Raw genomic sequence first — 20,755 nt, forward strand, 5'->3', positions numbered from 1 at the left:
ACCAGATTATACATACCATTCAAAAGTTTGGAACAATTACGATTTTTTAATGATTTCGAAAGAAGTCTCTTATGCTTACCAAGGTTGCATTTATTTGATCAAAACACAGTAAAATGGTAATATTGTGAAATAACTGTTTTAATATATTTTAAATTGTAATTTATTCCTTAAATTGTAATTTAAACTGAGTTTTCCCCATCATTACTCCAGTCTTCATAAATCATTCTAATATGATGATTTGCTGCTCAAGAAACAACAATGTTCTGATATATGATATATTTAAATAAATATGATATATTTTTTTAGGATTCTTTGAAGAATATAGTTCAAAAGAACAGCTTTTAGTTGAAATACAATTTTTGTAACAATGTGAATGTCTTTACTGACACTTGATCAATTTAAGGCATTCCTGCTGAATAAAAGTATTAATTTATTTATATAGTGCCCTCCACTAATATTGGCACCCTTGGTAAATATGAGCAAAGGCGGCTGTTAAAATAAATCTGCATTAGTTTTTTCTTTTGATCTTTCACTCAAAAATGCACAAAATTCTAACCTTTCATTGAAGTAAAACTATTGAAAGTGTGTTTTTCAGTGCATTTTGGCCACAATTATATATCTCTGAAGCATATTCCCATTGATATTTTTTAGCACCCCAGGGTGACTAGGAGCATGAAATTTTCCAGCCATGACTTCCTGATACATAGGAGTATAAATATGAGGAAACACAAAAGCCAAAATTCCCTTAATCATTTATCACAATGAGAAAAAACAAAGAATATAGTTCTGACGTGCAGCAAAAGATGAGCTTCACAAAATACACACACACACATATACATTTATATATACATACATACACACACACTACCGTTCAAAAGTTTGGGAACGATAAGATTTTTAATGTTTTTAAAAGTTTCGACCGCTCACCAAGGCTGCATTTATTTAATTAAAAATACAGTAAAAACAGTTATATTGTGAAATTTTATTACAATTTAAAATAAATTGTTTTCTATTTAAATAATTTTACAAAGTCATTTATTCCTGTGATGGTAAAGTGTTACATGATCCTTCAGAAATCATTCTAATATGCTGATTTGCAGCTCAGGAAACGTTTCTTATTATTTTCAATGTTGAAAACAGTTGTGTACGTTTTTTTCAGGATTCTTTGATGAATAGAAAGTTCAAAAGAACAGCATTTATCTAAAATACAAAGCTTTTGTAACATTATACACTGCAGTTCAAAAGTTTGGGGTCAGTAAGAATTTTTATTTTTATTTGTTTTTTAAAGAAATTAAAGAAATGAATACTTTTATTCAACAAGGATGCATTAAATCGATCAAAAGTAACAGTAAAGACATTGATAATGTTACAAAAGATTAGATTTCAGATAAACACTGTTCTTTTGAACTTTCTATTCATCAAAGAATCCTGAAAAAAAAATATTTTGTAAAATTGTACACAATAAATGTTTCTTGAGCAGCAAATCAGCATATTATAATGATTTCTGAAGGATCATGTGACACTGAAGACTGGAGTAATGATGATGAAAATTCAACTTTGCCAACACAAGAATAAATTACATTTTCAAATATTTTCAACAGTTATTTTAAATTGTAATAATATTTCACAATATTACAGGTTTTTTTTTTTGTATTTTTAAACAAATAAATGAGACTTCTTTTGAAAACATTAAAAATCGGACTAATGCCAAAATTATGAACGGCAGTGTGTGTATATATATATATATATATATATATATATATATATATATATATATATATATATATATATATATATATATCTTCTCTTCCCAGTCATTATCCTTACACAGGTGATGCAGTAAGCACACTGAAAGCTTCCATGTTTACATCCGAATACTGGCTCAGTATTGACCAAAGCTTCACATGTGAGCAGCACGATGCATGCGTGTGATGCTGACGCAGGAGCCAGCCAATAATAACTCAGCATTCTGACATAGAACCTGGGAGCGCTGGACGTAAACAACGTATGAGAATGACACAGAAGAGAAGATATTGTTGAATAAAATCGTTATTTATTTATTTTTTTTGTGCACAAAAAGTATTCTCGTTGCTTCATAAAATTAAGGTTGAACCACTGCAGTCACGTCGACGGTTTGAACAATGTCTTTAGTGACTTTCTGGACCTTGAAAGTGTTGATTATATTGCTGTCTTTGGACAAGTCATATATCTCTCAGATTTCATCAAAAATACCTTAATTTGTGTTCTGAAGATGAACAAAGGTCTTACGGGTGTGAAACAACATGAGGGTGAGTGATTAATGGGTGAACTAACCCTTTAAATAGTGTATAAGTCAAGTTTTTCTAAAGGGTCCAACAGCGACACCCACAGGTAAAGTTACAGCGGGAGTTAATAATAATATAAATATTTTAAAGTACACACTAAAAGTGGCACTCATGTTTCTAATCTTCAACCAAGCCTGCAAAACTGCAAGCACATTATTTGCTTTACTCTCAGATTGCAATTGTAAAGCAAGCTTTTTGCAAAACGTTAAACACAGTTCTCTACATTAGATACATCATTCATAACTAACAGCTCTCGTGTTTTATTGCATTTGTGCAAATACATGTACATGTGAGTGCTTTGACAAACTGCACACTGAACAAACAAAAGACACAAGATAGTAGTGTTTTACATTTGTCATATCCATGTGTACTGGAGTGTATATGGCTAATCATTTGATGGTTTGTGTGTAGTTACTAGGCAATTTTTAGAAGAGTTAAAATTGTTTTGAATGAAGTGTTTGCTTTTGTGTGATATTTTGCATTTTGTTTTCAGAGTTGTGAGAAAAGGAGCCATAGTTTCGGAAAATTATGTGTAAATTTGAGAAAAAATGTAAAATTAACACTGATTGTAAGTATATACATAAGTATTGTATTTACAATAGTATAACTATTCGGTTGTTAAGTCTGACGTCAAGCTGCAGCGCTTCCGAACACTATCTCGTACCACAAGAAAACAACAAACGGTGCTAATGTACACACACAACGTGGTGTAATACTTCCAAAAAATTATAATCATAACCTTTATCTCCAAAAAAACGGCGTTCCTTACGTCACGACTTAACAAGCAGATAACATAAGTAAAGCAAAGTGAAAGTGAACTGCATTGCTAAAACAATGCACCTATTGTTCTGCCTCATTATTACATAATCTATGAGAGCAGGCAGAAATCATTTTCAGTTATCTAATTGTGTAAGAGAAAAACGTAGTTCTAAAGAACTAAAACGTAGTTCTAAGAAATGTCTGAGAATTGAATTCCAAGAAAACGTGTTATTTAGGTGTGAATGATGATATCATGATCATTATTTGGAACAACTCACAGATTCCCCATAACTTATTCAGAGAGTAAACCTCAATTCTTAAATGAAGCCAAAGGACAGAAAATAAACGCAACGGCGCCATCTGCTGTGCAAAGAGTTCATATTCAGCATAACTGAACAGTTTGGTCACCTTGAGGAGTTTGTTGCAGGTGTTCGAGTCTGCAGTTTGTTTGAGGATGGCAGTCACTGCTGCAGCCAAAACTTCATGTGTCGTCACAGAGTTTTCTGAAGTTGTGTTGTGGATCCGAAACACGTACTGCAAAAGAAAATGTGGTTCTGAAGATTTTTTTAAATAATTTTCATAAATAAAAAAGATAAAACTTCAGAGCATCAAGGTTGTAAACATTTATTTACACTTGTTAATAAAAGGAAAAACCAGTATAGCTGTATTGGTAACTAACATTGTTTAAAGGTGCCCTAGAATTGAAAATTGAATTTACCTTGGCATAGTTGAATAACAAGAGTTCAGTACATGGAAATGACATACAGTAAGTCTTAAACTCCATTGTTTCCTCCTTCTTATATAAATCTCATTTGTTTAAAAGACCTCAGAAGAACAGGCAAATCTCAACATTACACCGACTGTTACGTAACAGTCAGGATCATTAATATGTACGCCCCCAATATTTGCATATGCCAGCTCATGTTCAAGGCATTAGACGAGGGCAGGACGTCTGGATGTGCACATCTGAATCAACAGACTAGGTAAGCAAGCAAGAACAATAGCGAAAAATGGCAGATGGATCGATAATAACTGACATGATCCATGATTACATGATATTTTTAGTGATATTTGTGAATTGTCTTTGTGATATTTGTGAATTGTCATGTTGCTAATGTACTGTTAAATGTGGTTAAAGTTACCATCGTTTATTACTGTATTCACGGAGACAATTTTAATTTTTAAACACTTGCAGTCTGTATAATTCATAAACACAACTTCATTCTCTATAAATCTCTCCAACAGTGTGTAATGTTAGCTTTAGCCACGGAGCACTATCAAACTCATTCAGAATCAAATGTAAACATCCAAATAAATACTGTACTAACACGATTAGACATGCTGCATGATAAACATTTTGTAAAGATCCATTTGAGGGTTATATTAGCTGTGTGAACTTTGTTTATGCACTGTTTTATAGTCGAGAGCTCGGGGGCGGGGAGCGCGAGGATTTAAAGGGGCCGCAGCCTGAATCAGCGCATATTTAATGATGCCCCAAAATAGACAGTTAAAAAAATTAATTAAAAAAAAATCTATGGGGTATTTTGAGCTGAAACTTCACAGACACATTCAGGGGACACCTTAGACTTATATTACATCTTGTGAAAAAACATTCTAGGGCACTTTTAAAATACAAAAATGTTTATTAGAGATGCAATTGTTTAAACCAGTATTCTCATTATTTTTTATATATTTTTTTATGACTCTGGTGGCTCATAACAACTTACCAACTAGTTTAGAAATGCTATGTAATAGCCTTATACCAATGACCTTATAATGTTCATTCACCGGTGTTAGCGATATTCTTACGTTTATGTGTATGTTAAGTAAAGTGGGATAGTACTTACGCGTGTGTGTGCGTGAACCATTTTTGAGGAATAAATTTGCTTGGTTCAGATTCATAAAAATTTGGGTCATGGCTTAATGACCATGGGAAACTGTGGGTCCCATGGCCAAACCTGTTGAGAACCACTGGTTTAAACCTCTTTTACAGTAATCAAATCAATAGTTTTGTTGGCAAATTAATAAAAATAACTTTTCTTTTTTTTTTTTTTTTTTTTTTTAACAAACTCACGTTTGTCAGTTTTGTTTTTTTAAATAAAATGTCATTTACACCTGGCTTTTTGTATGATCCAATCAAAAAAATACATGGTAATGGCAGGTTTAACAGGGAGCCTTGGAGTCATACCTTCAAAAAAGAGCGTAGATACTGCTCCAGATCCTCCTCATGACACTGAGACACTATGTGAATGATTACACTGTGAAACAGAAGCACATTAGTAATGTCAATATGAGGGAGCATTCATACACTTTAAATGACAAGAGGAAATGATGTTAAAGGTACACTATGTAACCTCTGGCCCTCTAGTGGTTAAAAAACAAAACTGCATGCATTTTGCAAAAGAAATCTTTTGGTTGTGCTTCACCTCTGCCTGACTGTGTGGATGAATATGACCCTTCACAATAGATAATGCTTTACAATGAACTCTGCTAGAGAGCTACATATGCAATTTATCCGTTCAATAAAATACTTTACTCACCTGTTGAGTAATAAAAACACATTTTTTAAAACGCTTTTACAACATTTCAAATCCCTCAGTTCTCGCCATCTCAGAAAAGCAAAGCCAGTGCTGATTCTTGTTTTATTACAAGAACTGTCGTATTCTCTTTTTGTTAGCAGACTCTCCCCTGATCTGCATTTTTTTCTAAATGTGTGATTCCCCAGAGGTTTGAGATTTTCAACCTTACTCACTCGTTGTGACAACTAACCTATGCTACTCCCACACCATACATGTGTCAAAACAGCCGGAGCAACTTTTCTCTATTTACAGTTATGACGAAACACACGGGCGAGTGATGTATGTGCGCAATTTCCCGCCAAAACTGTCATGACAGTTCTAAAATACAAACACTTATAATAGACTTACCATAGTGAATCAGGGTAAGACATGGTTTGGAAGAAAGACTGATGATGTATTGAATCATTATTTAAATTTTGAACAAAAAAAAAAAAAGTTGCATAGTGTACCATTAAAGAATAAACTTTTTCATAGGCCAGTTTGCATGCAAAACAGTAATACAGCTGGTGTCTTTCTGAGAAGACAAATAAGGTGGTAAAATCACCGTGTGGTGTTGACAGCAATATCTTGACCCTCTTTGCTTGCCATAGTGAGGACTTCAAAGAGCTGAATAAGCACCGTAGGGAGGAACTTGACGGTGACCTGAGTCTCTACCGCATGTAGGCACTTGGAGAGGAGACAGGAAATTAAAAAGATTACAAAGATTTCTTCATTTAATTGGGTTTAACTCCAATTAAACAATGACATCTGAATTTTCCCTTGTTCTCAGACATGTAATTCTCACCTTTAGGTACTTGACAAGTTCAGCGGGATTGCCTTGTGATGTTGACCTCATCAGCTGGCAATACTGGAAGAAATTGTGGAGGTGCACATCCTGGAGGGGGTGGAAGTCATTTTACATAACGCTTTATTATTCTCTGTTCAGTACAATGGAAATTGGCTAAAGAATCCTTAGATGAGATCAACATACCTGAGTGTAAATTGTTGATGCTACATACGCTCGCACTTTGAATAATGGTTTGGCGTTCTCCACCCATTTGATGTCTGGGGAAGACTGGAGGGGAAAAAAAGAGTGGAATAAGTTGCCTCTAGAGGTAAAGAGTATGTCAAAAATGGTTGGTTTTAGTATGAAAGTTAAAAGTTGGCTATTAGATAGGTTGTTTTAGTGATGTATTTGTATTAGTGATTTTTGGGTGGATGTTTAATTGTGATGTAAATTTTGGAAATGTGTGTTCTTACTGTAGTGTTGTAATTATGCAATGCCAAAGTAACCTGTCACCAGGAGTGAAGATTTTGCTTTTCATCAAGGACCATAATGGAAACAAGTTTTGTTTAAACTTTATTGTGCTATCCTTGACAAATGAGTGTATTTTCACTATTATGTTGTCTAATAAATCAAATAAAATAAAATTTAAAAAAAAAAAAAAAAAAAAAATCAATCCAACCAGTGAATGTACAAACAAACCAACCAATCAACAACTCAACCAATAAATATGAATTTTCAGTGTTAGTGTTGCTGAAAAGAAGATTTTACCTTCTTTGAGTCTTGGCTTTTGTCAAACAAGTAACCAGCTGGTAGATTAGCTGACACAGGAAGTTGTAGCTCTGAGGACTGTATTCTGCCATCCTTCAATAAAGGAGTCCAGGAATAACCCACTGTTGAGAGCGAGAGTTAAAAGGTCAATAGAGCGCAACAGAGCCTGTCCACTTTTTCAGCAGCATTGGTTGCCGAAGTATTTTTCCAATCATTCAAAAAAGGGATTTCAAAAAAGCCATGAACCAAACCAACCAGCTATAAGCTGAATCATAACATTACAAACTTTGATTTGAAGCAAAAAAGTGACAAAATACAATGTTACAAGCCTGTGTACTTAACGGCTTTTGTGACGGAAAGAACTACAATCCCATTATGCATTACTAATGGCACAAATTAAAATCGATGGAGAAATAGAAAACTACTCATTTAAAAATTTAGATTTTATATATATATATATATATATATATATATATATATACACACACTTTTTTTGTTTTATTGCAAAATATGCATATGTATATATATATATATATATATATATATATATATTCAAATATTTAAGTATTTTGAGAGCGTAAGGAGACCACCTTGATTATGTCATTCGCAGTGCTTCATGGAAGTGGGCGGTGTTAACAAGATTTTGGTGCGTTTTGCTTGTTCCGACACTCTGATTGGTGGAATTTTCTGTACAGCATCATAGGTAATACAGTTTTTCACCACAAATTGCACCATTAAACACAATTATTTTAAAACTAAGTTAAAATTATGTGGGCTAACGGCTCACAGTAAGGCTGTCTTTAAAGGTTTGTAAGTAATCGTTAAAAATCAATTTCTCAATAGAAATTTTACTTCCAGAACCCGACTGTTGCACTCTTTTCCATACACACACACACTACCGTTCAAACATTTGGGGTTGGTAAGATTGTTTTAATGTTTATGAAAGAAGTCTCTTAGGCACACTTAAACTGCATTTATGAATAATATTGTGAAATATTATTACAACATAAAATAACTGTTTTCTATTTGAATATCATTTTTGAAATATAATTTATTCCTATGATGGTAAAGCTGAATTTTCAGCATCATTACTCCAGTCTTCAGTGTCACATGATTCATCAGAAATCATTCTAATATGCTGATTTGCTGCTCAAGAAATATTTCTTATTATTATAAATGTTGAAAACAAATATTTTTGTAGAAACTGTGATTCATTTTTTCAGGATTATTTGATGAATAGAAAGTTTAAAAGAACAGTATTTGTTTGAAACAGAAATCTTTTGTAACATTATAATTGTCTTTACTGTCACTTTTGATAAATTGAATGCATCCTTGCTGAATAAAAGTATTAAATAAAAATCAAACTGACTCCAAAATTTTGAACGGTAGTGCATACAGTACAGAAACAAGCAATCACTCACCCAGTGTTTCCACTCCCTCTCGCTTCTTGGTGGTGGTTTTGTTGCCAAGCTCACAGCTTATGTGGTAGAAAGTAAAGAGAATGTGATGCTTCTCATGGATATGAACAGGAAGCTCGATTTTAATCTGTGACAAAAATGAAAATACTCAAACATTGACAAGGGGAACAAGGGGAACTTGACAAGTTCAAAAAACATTTTTTTTTTTTTTATTTTAACTAAAAAATACAGCACATGACAAAGTAAACGTCATTATTATGTGATTAGTTTGGAACAACGCAGAATGAGTAATTAATGCCAGAATATGAGCGCTTTGTCTTAATACATTAGGCAATATTATGCATTTTGTTTATAAATGTTTTCCAGAAAATGCTTAATGTACAATTTAGCGTGTTGCATTTATATTCTGGGCTCATCTGCTTGCCTGTATATGGTATACATCATCAACACAAGAAGGTGTATTTCCATTTTTGGTGAACTACTCCTTTAAGGCTCACCAGCTGATGACGTCATTGGCTATGTCTGTGCCTGCTGTATGTGTCAATGTCTTGTGACTCATTTATCTACTGAACAAACAATTTGTCTTTAATATCTTGGCCCTGAGGGTCTAGTGAAGCCTAACAGGATGTCTCTTAGGAATGATTCAGAAATTGTCTTGGGAAAGCTCATGCTTTGTGCTGTTTATGTCTCAACACCATGGGGCATTGACTGGGTACTGAATTATGTACGCACATTATGTAAAATAGTTTTTGGTCTCAATAAAAATCTAAGGCTGCATTCACATTTTATGAGCTATTCATGTCCTCAGATATATCCACATTATAAATATTTATTATTTAACAATAATGATAAGATGTCTTATTTCATTGAAAATAAAGATGTTAATGTTTTTACTACTCAAAAACTTATGATCAATTACAATAAGTCCAATATGAGATGATGTCATCAGCTTAATAGATTTATATTTATTTAAGGGGATAGTTCACCCAAAAATGAAAATTTGATGGACATCCAAGATGTAGGTGACTTTGTTTCTTCAGTAGAACACAAATGATGATTTTTAACTCCAACCATTGCGGTCTGTCAGCTGTATAATGCATGTCAATAGGAACTCCATCTATAAGAGTAAAAAAAAACCACGCACAGTCAAATCCAAATTAAACCCTGCGGCTCGTGACGACACACTGATGTCCTAAGACACGAAATGATTGGTTTCAGACCTCACTAACCGGATGTGGAGGGCAGTTGGACATAGTGGTGTTTTAGAGGTAAAAAATGATATAAATACCGTTTGGTTTCTCACACAAACCGATCGTTTCGTGTCTTAGGACATCAATGTGTCGTCACGAGCCGCAGGGTTTAATTTGGATTTGTCTGTGCATGTTTTTTTTACCCTTATAGACAAAGTTCCCACTGACAAGCATTATAAGACTGACAGACTGCAACGGTTGAAGTTAAAAATCATCATTTGTGTTCTACTGAAGAAACAAAGTCACCTACATCTTGGATGCCCTGGGGGTAAGCAGATAAACATCAAATTTTCATATTTGGGTGAACTATCCCTTTAAGGTGAGAGATTGTGTTGCTGTGCAGCTGAGCAAAAGAATTACACTACATGACAATATGCATGATAATATATAGATATATTACCTCATCATAAAACTCTGGACACTGATTGTGATGCAAAACTGCAGCAAAAGCACTGGTGGTGAAAAGCGGATCACCTGGCTTGCTGTAGATACACTAATGAAGGAATGAGTGGTTAATCAATTTCACATTATACTGCATTAATTATTAAATATTAAAGAACTGGTAGAATATTGCTGGTACCACGTGAAGAATAATCATAGTTACCTTCAATGGACCGGCTCCCTCCTCATCAGAATCCTTGAACTGAACACAAACTGCAATGTTTCGCGCCTGAGAGGAAACACTGACGCTGTATTAGACTGCATGGCTAGTACATTTATCATATATGATATACACTATATATGATTGCATATTTGATATGTATTGGGTTTTTTTTTGGCAAAGATAAAAATGATTTGTCCCTCAGTTTGAATAGACATGATGCTTTTGCAAATGTTATATTATATGCAACAGACAAGGATATTTTAAGTTTATAAATATGACATAATATCAAATATATTTTAGATGCTAGTAGGTAAGCTAGTAGATGGCAATGTATTTGGCAACGTAAAATACAGATTGAAAAGATCATTATAAAGCAATATGTAGTGTGTAAATTGATATATTGCAAATTAATAAAACTGAATGAAAGCCAATAAACAATGACATCCGAAAGCATGTGTATATATGTTTGGTAACATCTATAATTTAGTAGAAAAGAAGTTGGAGACTAACAGGGCAAACAGCCAGTATCGTAAGCTTTCCAGCAGTGCAGGAGGAAGCAATTAACCCTGAAGTCTATTTAATTAGAGATACGATCTTTCATGAATTGATTATGAATAGAATCCCGGGGGCTTTTCACAATGCTCCATGTTTGAAAACACGTAGGCAGACATTGTTACTGCTCAAAGGAGCTTGTTGTTGTACCACCACCCACAGCTTCCCAGTTCCGTTAATTACAGATTGTGCCTTGTGAAGTATGAGGAATCTCACCTTGGCAAATGTCTTCTGATTATCGTATTTGAGCTGCTGAGGATAGATGTAGAGATGGTTCTTGTAGATGGTGAATGGGTGGTTGTATTTAGCCTCTTCTGGAACAAACTCCTCCACTTCCACAGACACCCTCTCACACTGTTCCTCAAATGGCTTCACAGGAATATAAGACGATGTGACCGAGTCTATGAAGATAAAGGTGATATATTAAATGCCAAAATCATCAAACTTCCACTTTTCACAAATAGTGTACTAATTACAGTTTTACAATCTAAACATGTGCCTGCAGATAAAGCGCTACTAAGGCCCTGTTTGCACATGGTATTAAGATGCGTTTTGGTCGATCGGATCACAAGTGGAAGAGGGAGACACACACCCGTTTACACCTGGTATTTTAATCTCTTTTGTTCACTTTCAACCACTTCTGTCCTGATTTTTTCAAGGAGAGGGTCTATGGGCAGGTAAATGTATGTTTTTTCAGATCTTTCAATCTAATGGACAAAATAAGCTCACATATGAACGTGCCCATGACGACAGAAAAACATACAGAGCATCAGCTTTCGTTTCTGCTTTGACAGCCACAAGACCACGGCGAAAGCTTTGAGTGTGTGTTAGAAATCCGGAATGATGAGAGAACATTGTGCTTAGTAGGTTTTCATCTTCAAACCAAACTTAGGCCTTCAGCCTAAAGTTTAAATCCCGTCTGGCTAGTGCGCTTCCCATAGTGTTTACGTATTAGGTCAGTAGGTGGCCTTTTGTGTCCGTTCGAACACATTCATCCACATGAGCATCTACAGTGCGAAAGCTATCCGGTCAAATGTATTTTTGACTACCTTTGGAAGTGGTCAATAGTGGACAAACTCAAAATGTTTTACACCCCGTTTACCCGTCGTCCACTTCTGATTCGATCAACCAAAACGCATCTTAATACCAGGTGTAAACAGGGCCTTAGAGATGTTAGGAAATGTTAAATGGGACAAATAAAGGGACAAACAAACTTACTTGACAAGTCTGGAGGTACACACTCAACAGTGATGTTAATTTGTCCAGGGATTATCTGTAGTTTGTTCTTCTCTGGTCTATGAAGAAAATATCTGAACTGAACTCTTAATACATAATGCAATAAAGCAACTAACAAGGAAATGCATGCATGGTGGATGAGCGGGATTTTGCTAAGTGGAGCACATCATTTCTATCAACTAATCAGATGTTTGAGATAGAGAAAGGGGTATCATTAGTACTAATCTTATGGTGTGTTCACACTTGTAGTTCGGTTCTCTTGGTTATTTTGGTCCGGCCCCAAAAAACAAAACAAAAAACAAAAAAAAAACATACCATATGATGGTATTTTTACCAGCTAAGAAGTCACAAAGGGCTTATAAAATATGTAATGGAATCAAAACAGTGCCAGGAATTTCTCTGTTGCACACAAACAAAGATCTGTGGCAAGGAGACAGAGTTTCCGACACCTATACCGAACTGTCACAAGTAGCGTGATGAGAAGAACCAGGTGTGCTTGAGCATTCTGTTCTTTTAGGGCCGCATCTTGTGACATCGCATCTTGTTTTGTTTTTATTTTGTTTAGATGTCTTTGGTCTGTGTTGTGTTCTTATTTCAGTTGAGTTCGTTTGGAAGTGAACCGAGACCCACCTTTTCTCGGTCCGCTTGTTTGGTGCGCACCAGGTTTCAGATGGCAGTGTATACATACAAGAAAAGCACTAACAGAGCAATCACACCAGAGTTTGAACCAAATCTAAACACACCCTTAGAGGCTGTACACCACCTTTGATTAAGGACTAGTTTATGTTTAGGGTTAGTTTAAGGATAAAATTAGGACTATGATTGTTTTATAGATGTTGATCCAGGATCATTTCCTGCTTGTCAAAATCACAGAGACCATTTAGGGATACCAGGCATCAAAAGATAGTGTACACATGCGTTATCACTCACTTTTTGAGATCAGTCAACAGTTTGATGAGGTCTTCTGTGGATATCTTGCTACTGTCTTGACGGTAGAGTGGAGAGAACTTCCCATCCATGTCTAAACTGCCTTGGGAATCTTTGAACACCTGTCTGAAGCCACACAACACATATATCCTGATGTCCTTGGCACCAGAAATGAACTTAAACATTGTCTAAATATTTACAAGCTACCTAACGCTATGTCCGGAGAGTACTGACTGTGACATTTCAGTTTGAAAGACACATAATTCTACTTGACATAGAGCACAGATAATGTAACTCAGTCTTACTAGCCCATTACGTGAATAAAAAGAGAGTTTCTGCGTCTTACTTGGCAGCCCAAGCGAAGGGCATCCGGTACTGGCCTAGCCGTTGGCACGTCTGCTTGGCAGTCTTCAGGACTTTCTGTACTGTCTGAGAAACCGAGACATAAAAGGTTTGGAAATATTCTACAGTACATTCTGAAAGCATTTAAATCTAAATGAACAAAAGGACCCAATTCCAGCCAACACCTCTGAAAATACTGAGATTTGAAATAAAACGCCATATGTTAATAGCAAAACATTACTTAACCAATAATTGTATAAATACAACACATCTTTATATTATCTTTATCAACTATTCTTTTATTTTCCCCATCAGATGCATTTCTGGACAGCTTGCTGATGTTATGCAATGCTCTGTTCTGTTCTGATGCTTCAGAAGATTTTACGCTTTTCTTGAAGCATGTGTGTGTTATTCAGCACCAGACCTTGCTGATGTCTGAAGTCTTCATGTAGGGCTCAGCGCAATGGGTAATGCCGTTCTGTAAAACCTTTTCCACCCGTGCCAGCAGGAAGATGTCTGTGTGAGGGTTTGTAACGGAGAAAATACCCTGGATAAGACAAAAGACATTGTGGATGTAAGGGTGTACTTAAAGGTCCTATGCCCTCTTTCTTTTATGGATCACAAAAGGAGAATTAAAAAAAAAAAAAAAAAAAAAAAAAAAAAATGTCCCACTCGCGTTAGTCCAGATAATAAATAGCGACCAGCAATAATAATATTTTTTAAAAAAGACGCAAAAGTATCACAGAATGTTCCCATGTGACATGATGTATCTTATATTCCAAGTGTTCTGGGGTATACAATAGGGTTTGGTGAAAAACAAACTTGAAATTTAATGTATTGTTTAACAAAAATCTTTGGAACAACCAGACTTTGACAAGACTAAACAAAAGACTTTGGCCGTTGGTCTTTGTGCTCGACTGCATGTTCATGACACTCTATTAGTGCCGCAGTTCACTCCAACTCACCCAGAAAAATTAATAAAAACAAAAAGATTAATAAAAACATGAAATGAAATCCAATCCATGCACTTTCTTCTCTGAGGTGAATATATCCTTTGTGTTATCGTTTTCACATCTGTCAACTGACATCGGGAGTCCCTGTCCGGAGATATTTAACTGAGTGAAGAAAGTACATGGATACTTTTTGGGGATTTCTAGGCATTGTATTTTATGTCATGTTTATTATTCTTGATTTCTCACAACTTGCTATTCCTGGGCGAGATGGAGTGAACTGTGGCGCTCACGAACATGCAGTTGAGTACCGAAAACAAACAGCCAAAGTCGTGGTTTTTGACTAAATAATACATTAAATTTTAGTTTGTTTTTCACAAAAACCCTATCGTATACCCCAGAACACTTGGAATAGAAGACACGTGCCGCATGGGACCATTCTGTGATACTTCTGCGTCTTTTTTAATATGCTGGTCGCTATTCACTGCCATTATATGGATGAGTGCGAGCGGGACATTTTTTAAAAACTCTCCTTTTGTGGTCCGAAAATTAAAGAAGGGCAAACGGCATTAGAACAACACCAGGCTGAGTAAATGATGACTTAACTGTCATTTTAGGGTGAACTATCGTTAAGTAAAGAGGAAAATTAAACAGATTTATAGTTCAAAGATTATCATGGTAAGTGGTTTGTTAATTATGGAATTTTAGTGCAGGAATAAATGTGACAGAGAGTACAATGGTTTAGATAGTTTGATACAATAATTGATACAATAATAAGCAAGTTAGTACTTTCCTTTGCATGTATTTTAACTAACTCCCAATCTTAAAAACCAACAGGAGGTCTCAAACGTAGAATAAAGTGTACTCACTATTTTTGTTTGGCATAGGGCCACAAACACAATTCATTCAAGTCATCAAAAGAAATCAAACTCATGACAATCTAAACTGCAAGACCTTGCTCAAACTCTTAAGTCTCTGTCTGTCCATCTATTTGTCTATTTCTCCCTCTCTTCTTCCTCTAACAACACATTCAGCTATCTACTCTTCTTCATGTCAGCTGCCCTGTGTTGCACGGGGCCCTGCGTTATGTCAGTTCCAGGAAAGCCACGTCACATTTCCAAGCCTGCCAGCAGAGGCTTGAGACAGTCACGGCACTGGCTTTGATTTAGTGTGTAGCATTAGTGCTTTGAAACAGTGCTGTGTTAAAACTTAAAGCTGTTTCTGCCATGGCCACACGCCATGCATGGCATAGCAAGCTCAAACACATGAAAACACACATTTGAGAGTACACTCAGATAAGTGGGCCTTGAGAGGATTAGTGAAGTTCAACGATTCATGATTCATAACTAGAAAATTTCAATACCCGAAATAAAAAGGTGCATTTATTTAGCACAGGTCTCCATATCATCCTGCATTAAAAGGCATCAGGCCTGCAAAAGGTGAAAGATGTAAATAATAAAGCAAAATATGTGTTCAGTTGTATACACTAAACCGAGTGCTAATGTGGTATGAAAGTTCATGTGCACATGATTTTGCATTTGTGCCTGTTATTGCAAAATTGACATAGGCTTTCAACAAAATGCAGAAATACAATGACAAAATGAAAAATGACGCAAGTCAGCCAAACAATGACTATATTAAGCCACCTGCAGCCCTGAAAACTGCATGGATGTGCAAAATTCAGAAACCACATTGACTTCCTTATCAGGAAGCACAGCAGAAGCATCCTTCTTATTCAGCAGTGCTGGATAATGCTTACTGGGAAGGGTTGCCAGTCATTTACAGAAATATTCAGCAGAGTGCAGAATTTAAAAGGTGACCAGGATAAATCTGTCACAAGCTAATGAACAGAAAGCTTTCTCTGGTTTTTAGTGATGCTTGTTAATGCTTTCGTCTGTTGAACCATAAAACAGGCAAAAAAAAAAAAAAAAAAAAAAAAGAACTTCCTCTAAGGAAAGGAGCCATATCTAGTTGCAAGAATATCATAGAGAGACAAAGGTTCATCTGGATATAATATAATATAATATAATATAATATAATATAATATAATATAATATAATATAATATAATATAATATAATATAATATAATATAATATATATATAATATAATATAATATAATATAATATAATATAACAATATAATATAATATAATATAACTTAATATAATATAATATAATATAATAAAACAATTATTATATTATTATATTAAGTTCACCTAAAAATATTATAATATAATATAATATAATATAATAACTTAATATGATAAAATATAATATGAAATAACATAATAACAATATAATATAATATGAAATAACATAATATAACAATATAATATAATATAACATAATATAATATAATATAATAACTTAATATGATAAAATATAATAAGAAATAACATAATATAACAACATAATATAATATAACAATATAATATAATATAATATAATATAATAACTTAATATAATAAAATATAATATAATATAATATAATAATAACTTAATATGATAAAATATAATATGAAATAACATAATATAACAATATAATATAATATAATATAATATAATATAATATAATATAATATAATAAAACAATTATTATATTATTATATTAAGTTCACCTAAAAATAATATAATATAATATAATAACTTAATATGATAAAATATAATATGAAATAACATAATATAACTTAATATAATATAATATAACATAATATAACAATATAATATAACTTAATATAATATAATATAATATAATATAATATAATATAATATAATATAATAAAACAATTATTATATTATTATATTAAGTTCACCTAAAAATAATATAATATAATATAATATAATATAATATAATATAATATAATATAATATAATATAATATAATATAATAAAAAAAGGCTTTATATAAGATAATTTCATCATGGTATTGGAAGAACAACATTTCATTTAGCAAAGGATTTTAGTGACTTTCCACATTTTTTATTAAACATCTCTCGAAAGCCATCCCGATTATACAAAGTGTTACCGTGTCAGTATCATGAGCTTTTACCTGAGTGGGGAAGCGTAAGAGAGACTCTGCAACCCTCTGAAGAACCGGTAGGCCCTGTCCATTTACTCTGACTGTTTCATTTCCGTCTCCTCCTCCTGGTTCTGTTGGTACTCCAGGAGAGCCTTCTTGAAGCATTTCCCTCACGCAGGGTTGGTTGAGGTCAACATGGAAGTCTGCAGAGATCTTACAGCCTTTGGACAGATCAAACAACGCTAGGGTGATGAAGAACGGCTCTACCTGAGGAGAAACCGAAAATTTGGGAACGTCATTACACCTTCTTTTACTCTGTTTAACTTATTTGACGGCATTTTAGATAAGCTTAATTCACACACAACATTTGATGTAGAGTAATTTCTGTTATCTGAGCAGTATTGTGAGAATCATATAGTTTGTTGATGATACAGATTATATAATATAATGACAGCAAATTAGATGCAAGCAAAAGACTGTACTTTTCATATTTATGAACCAGCACATCTCTGTATGTAATTTCACAACATTCTCATCAATCACGTCTGTCTAGATCCTTCAACAAAGTGTGGAACAGTAAAGAAGTGTTCTGAGGGAGCAGTAGTTTTCCAAACCCAGATGACGAGTGCCAGCATTCCTTCCCTGGAGCCATTGAAAGTGCTTCACTGAGCATGACCATATTCATCACTGTGTTCTGGATGAGTCTTCTGTCCTCATGTCAAGAATTCAATTCATCTCTCATTAAAGAACTTCCTGATATTCAGCTATACTGACCTATATCTGCTGTTCTCTAAAAATGAAAGTTACACAATAGTTGACAAATGTATTATACCTGGAGCCCAAAAAAGAGAATTCAGGGGTTTTTTATAGCCTCCCTGCAGTCAATAATTTTATCCATTAAAGGTGCTAAAGAGGATGTTTTGTTTTATACATTTTTGCAATATTACTTGAAACTGTCTTTACTAACTGACAAAAGACTATTTATTAGGTGCACTGAAAGTAATAATATTAATATACATCATCTGTGCACGAGGTAGGGCCTTAAAAACATCAGCCAATCGTTTACACGATCATCGCGTAAACGATTGGCCCTTTGGCTTGTCAATCACTGCCATGACGTTCCTTGTGAGAGACGTGTGCGCTCCAGTAACTTTCCACACTCTACAGGCGCCGCATGCAATGTTTTTGTCAGGAGACAGGAGTAACAACTGCAGATTATGAGTTACCTGCGGTGAGTCCCACATAATGAATCCACTAACACGACACAGCGAATGCCGGTGGTAAACACTCGTGTTCCAATACTCGTGCACGAGTTTTGGGAGGCGTTCCCTCAAAATGAGCTGTGAAGGAGGGGGGTTGTTCTTACGTATGCGCTCATTTCAAAAACTCACTAACAGTCTTTGGTTTCTCAGTCGACGAAAAGATCCTCTTTAGCACCTTTAAAACTCATCTTTGATAATCAAAATATTTTTTCCTCTGAAAATAATTTCTTCATGTCTTAAAATAGTTTGAATGTAATTCTACACCCTTGCTTCATTTAGTATACGCGGATCTATGAATATGCAAATTAGTCCCCGCCTCCACTTAATCACACCAGCTCGGACTACCTGACCCACTCGCTCAACTTTAGTAAACACTGCACAATGGCAATTACTTTGTTTAATTCAGCAATAAATGTTTGAACCAGAAAGTGATTCAGAAGAAGGAGAGGTAAAGTGAATTATACAGACTCGTCTAAAAGTCGATGTATCAGAATGGTATCACGTTTTATGTATCACTCTCTACAATGTCGGGCGGACACATAACAGTAATTGATAGGATTGTGTTTCTAATGTTACACAAACCACGTTCCTGTTCACTGTCTCAGAGTAAGACAGCTGCTTTCTAAAAATCAGCATCTTTAGAAACACTTTGAACATCTCAGAAAGTCAGTAGAGATAATTCATTAAAATCTTAATGTACATCATGTACCCGATTTTTCCTGTCCCTTCTTAAAGGGGTCATGACATGAGAAATCAAATTTTCCTTGAGCTTTTGACATATAAGAGGTCATCATACTATAAGAATATCCTGTAAGTTTCAGAGCTGAAAACTTCCTTATTAGTCCAATAAAAGCTTTTATTGACACCAGACCCAGCAAACGACAGGATTTTCAAAGTGGGGATCTATGACGTCAAAGGGCAGCAAGCACCGCCTCTGCAGAAGAAGATCAACGCCTACTTCATCACTGCCTGTTTAGCCCCGCCCACCGATTCACGCATGACATGCAATAGTAACAGAGGCCTACGTAGTGCTAAACCAGATCGAGCTACCAAGGAATAAACATGCCGTTGAGGATTACAAAATATTGTGCAGTGCCTGGACTCGATAGTGAGTAACTGTGTTAATTCTAATGCCTGATCTGATATTAATGATTCATGTACAGTCAGATGATCTTTGTCTGTGTGTCAGTAAATCAAACCTGTGACTAAATGTCAACTTGCGTTGTTTCTAAAGCCGGGGACACACCTAACGATTAGCTGAAACATTCTAAGACTGAACTGAACACACATACCGATTGTTTCCTTCGACTGGAGCCGATTTAAATACTCACACATGGAATTTGAACACCGACTGTAATCGCAGACTGAATGCAACTGGCTCTGACTGGACGCGTTTGAGCACGATCAGTCATAAGTATCAATTTACATTCATAATCGGCCTTGCAATCGTTAAGTGTGTGCGCGGCTTTAGTAGGATGAACATAATCTGTTATTTAACGGTGATTAAATTATATAAAGAAAGCGATCAAAGAAAGCTCCCTTTGTAATCGTTGGAGCAGCGCTCGCTGAAGCTGTCAATCAAACAGCAGAGGTTTATCAGTGACTGACGCGTAAAACTCCCATTTTATTCAACAAATCTTTTAGTTATATCGCGTTTGCACTGTTAGTGAAGATGAAAGCATTTGTTACTGTACAGAAATTGAATTGCAATGACGAGATCACTGCTTTCGTGCGCTGAACATGTCTGTGATCGGCTACAGTGTTCATCTCTGCTACCTTTCATGCTGCGATCTAAATATAATGCCAGATCTAAATGTAATGCAGGTCACTTTTCACGATTAGTTAACCTTGAGTGCTGTAATAGTAAAAACGCACTAAAAGAGAGAGTAATACTTGGATATTTTCATATGCAAAGATGTTAGCCAATCACAGCAGTGGGCGTTTACAATGAAGTCTCACAGCAGACACGCCCCTTAAAACGGAGCGTTCAAATCAGAG

At 34.7% G+C, this 20,755-nt stretch overlaps 1 protein-coding gene across 2 annotated transcripts in view; it reads right to left on the reverse strand.

The window, feature by feature from the left end:
- dock11 (dedicator of cytokinesis 11) overlaps nt 1-20,755 on the reverse strand; it is a 113,165-nt gene that overhangs the window by 66,099 nt on the left and 26,311 nt on the right. For both annotated transcript variants that reach the window (XM_048185723.1, XM_048185722.1), the window contains exons 12-26: nt 17,526-17,762; nt 13,950-14,072; nt 13,530-13,612; nt 13,187-13,309; nt 12,239-12,315; nt 11,237-11,421; nt 10,469-10,534; nt 10,265-10,357; nt 8,618-8,741; nt 7,197-7,318; nt 6,633-6,716; nt 6,447-6,536; nt 6,207-6,328; nt 5,272-5,341; nt 3,492-3,617 (exon numbers count right to left, since the gene is read on the reverse strand). In XM_048185723.1, the coding sequence (XP_048041680.1) occupies nt 3,492-3,617; nt 5,272-5,341; nt 6,207-6,328; nt 6,447-6,536; nt 6,633-6,716; nt 7,197-7,318; nt 8,618-8,741; nt 10,265-10,357; nt 10,469-10,534; nt 11,237-11,421; nt 12,239-12,315; nt 13,187-13,309; nt 13,530-13,612; nt 13,950-14,072; nt 17,526-17,762 (1,725 nt within the window). The remainder of the gene's footprint in view (nt 1-3,491; nt 3,618-5,271; nt 5,342-6,206; nt 6,329-6,446; nt 6,537-6,632; nt 6,717-7,196; nt 7,319-8,617; nt 8,742-10,264; nt 10,358-10,468; nt 10,535-11,236; nt 11,422-12,238; nt 12,316-13,186; nt 13,310-13,529; nt 13,613-13,949; nt 14,073-17,525; nt 17,763-20,755) is intronic.

The sequence above is a fragment of the Megalobrama amblycephala genome, linkage group LG3, assembly GCF_018812025.1.
Source record: "Megalobrama amblycephala isolate DHTTF-2021 linkage group LG3, ASM1881202v1, whole genome shotgun sequence".
Taxonomy (NCBI): domain Eukaryota; kingdom Metazoa; phylum Chordata; class Actinopteri; order Cypriniformes; family Xenocyprididae; genus Megalobrama; species Megalobrama amblycephala.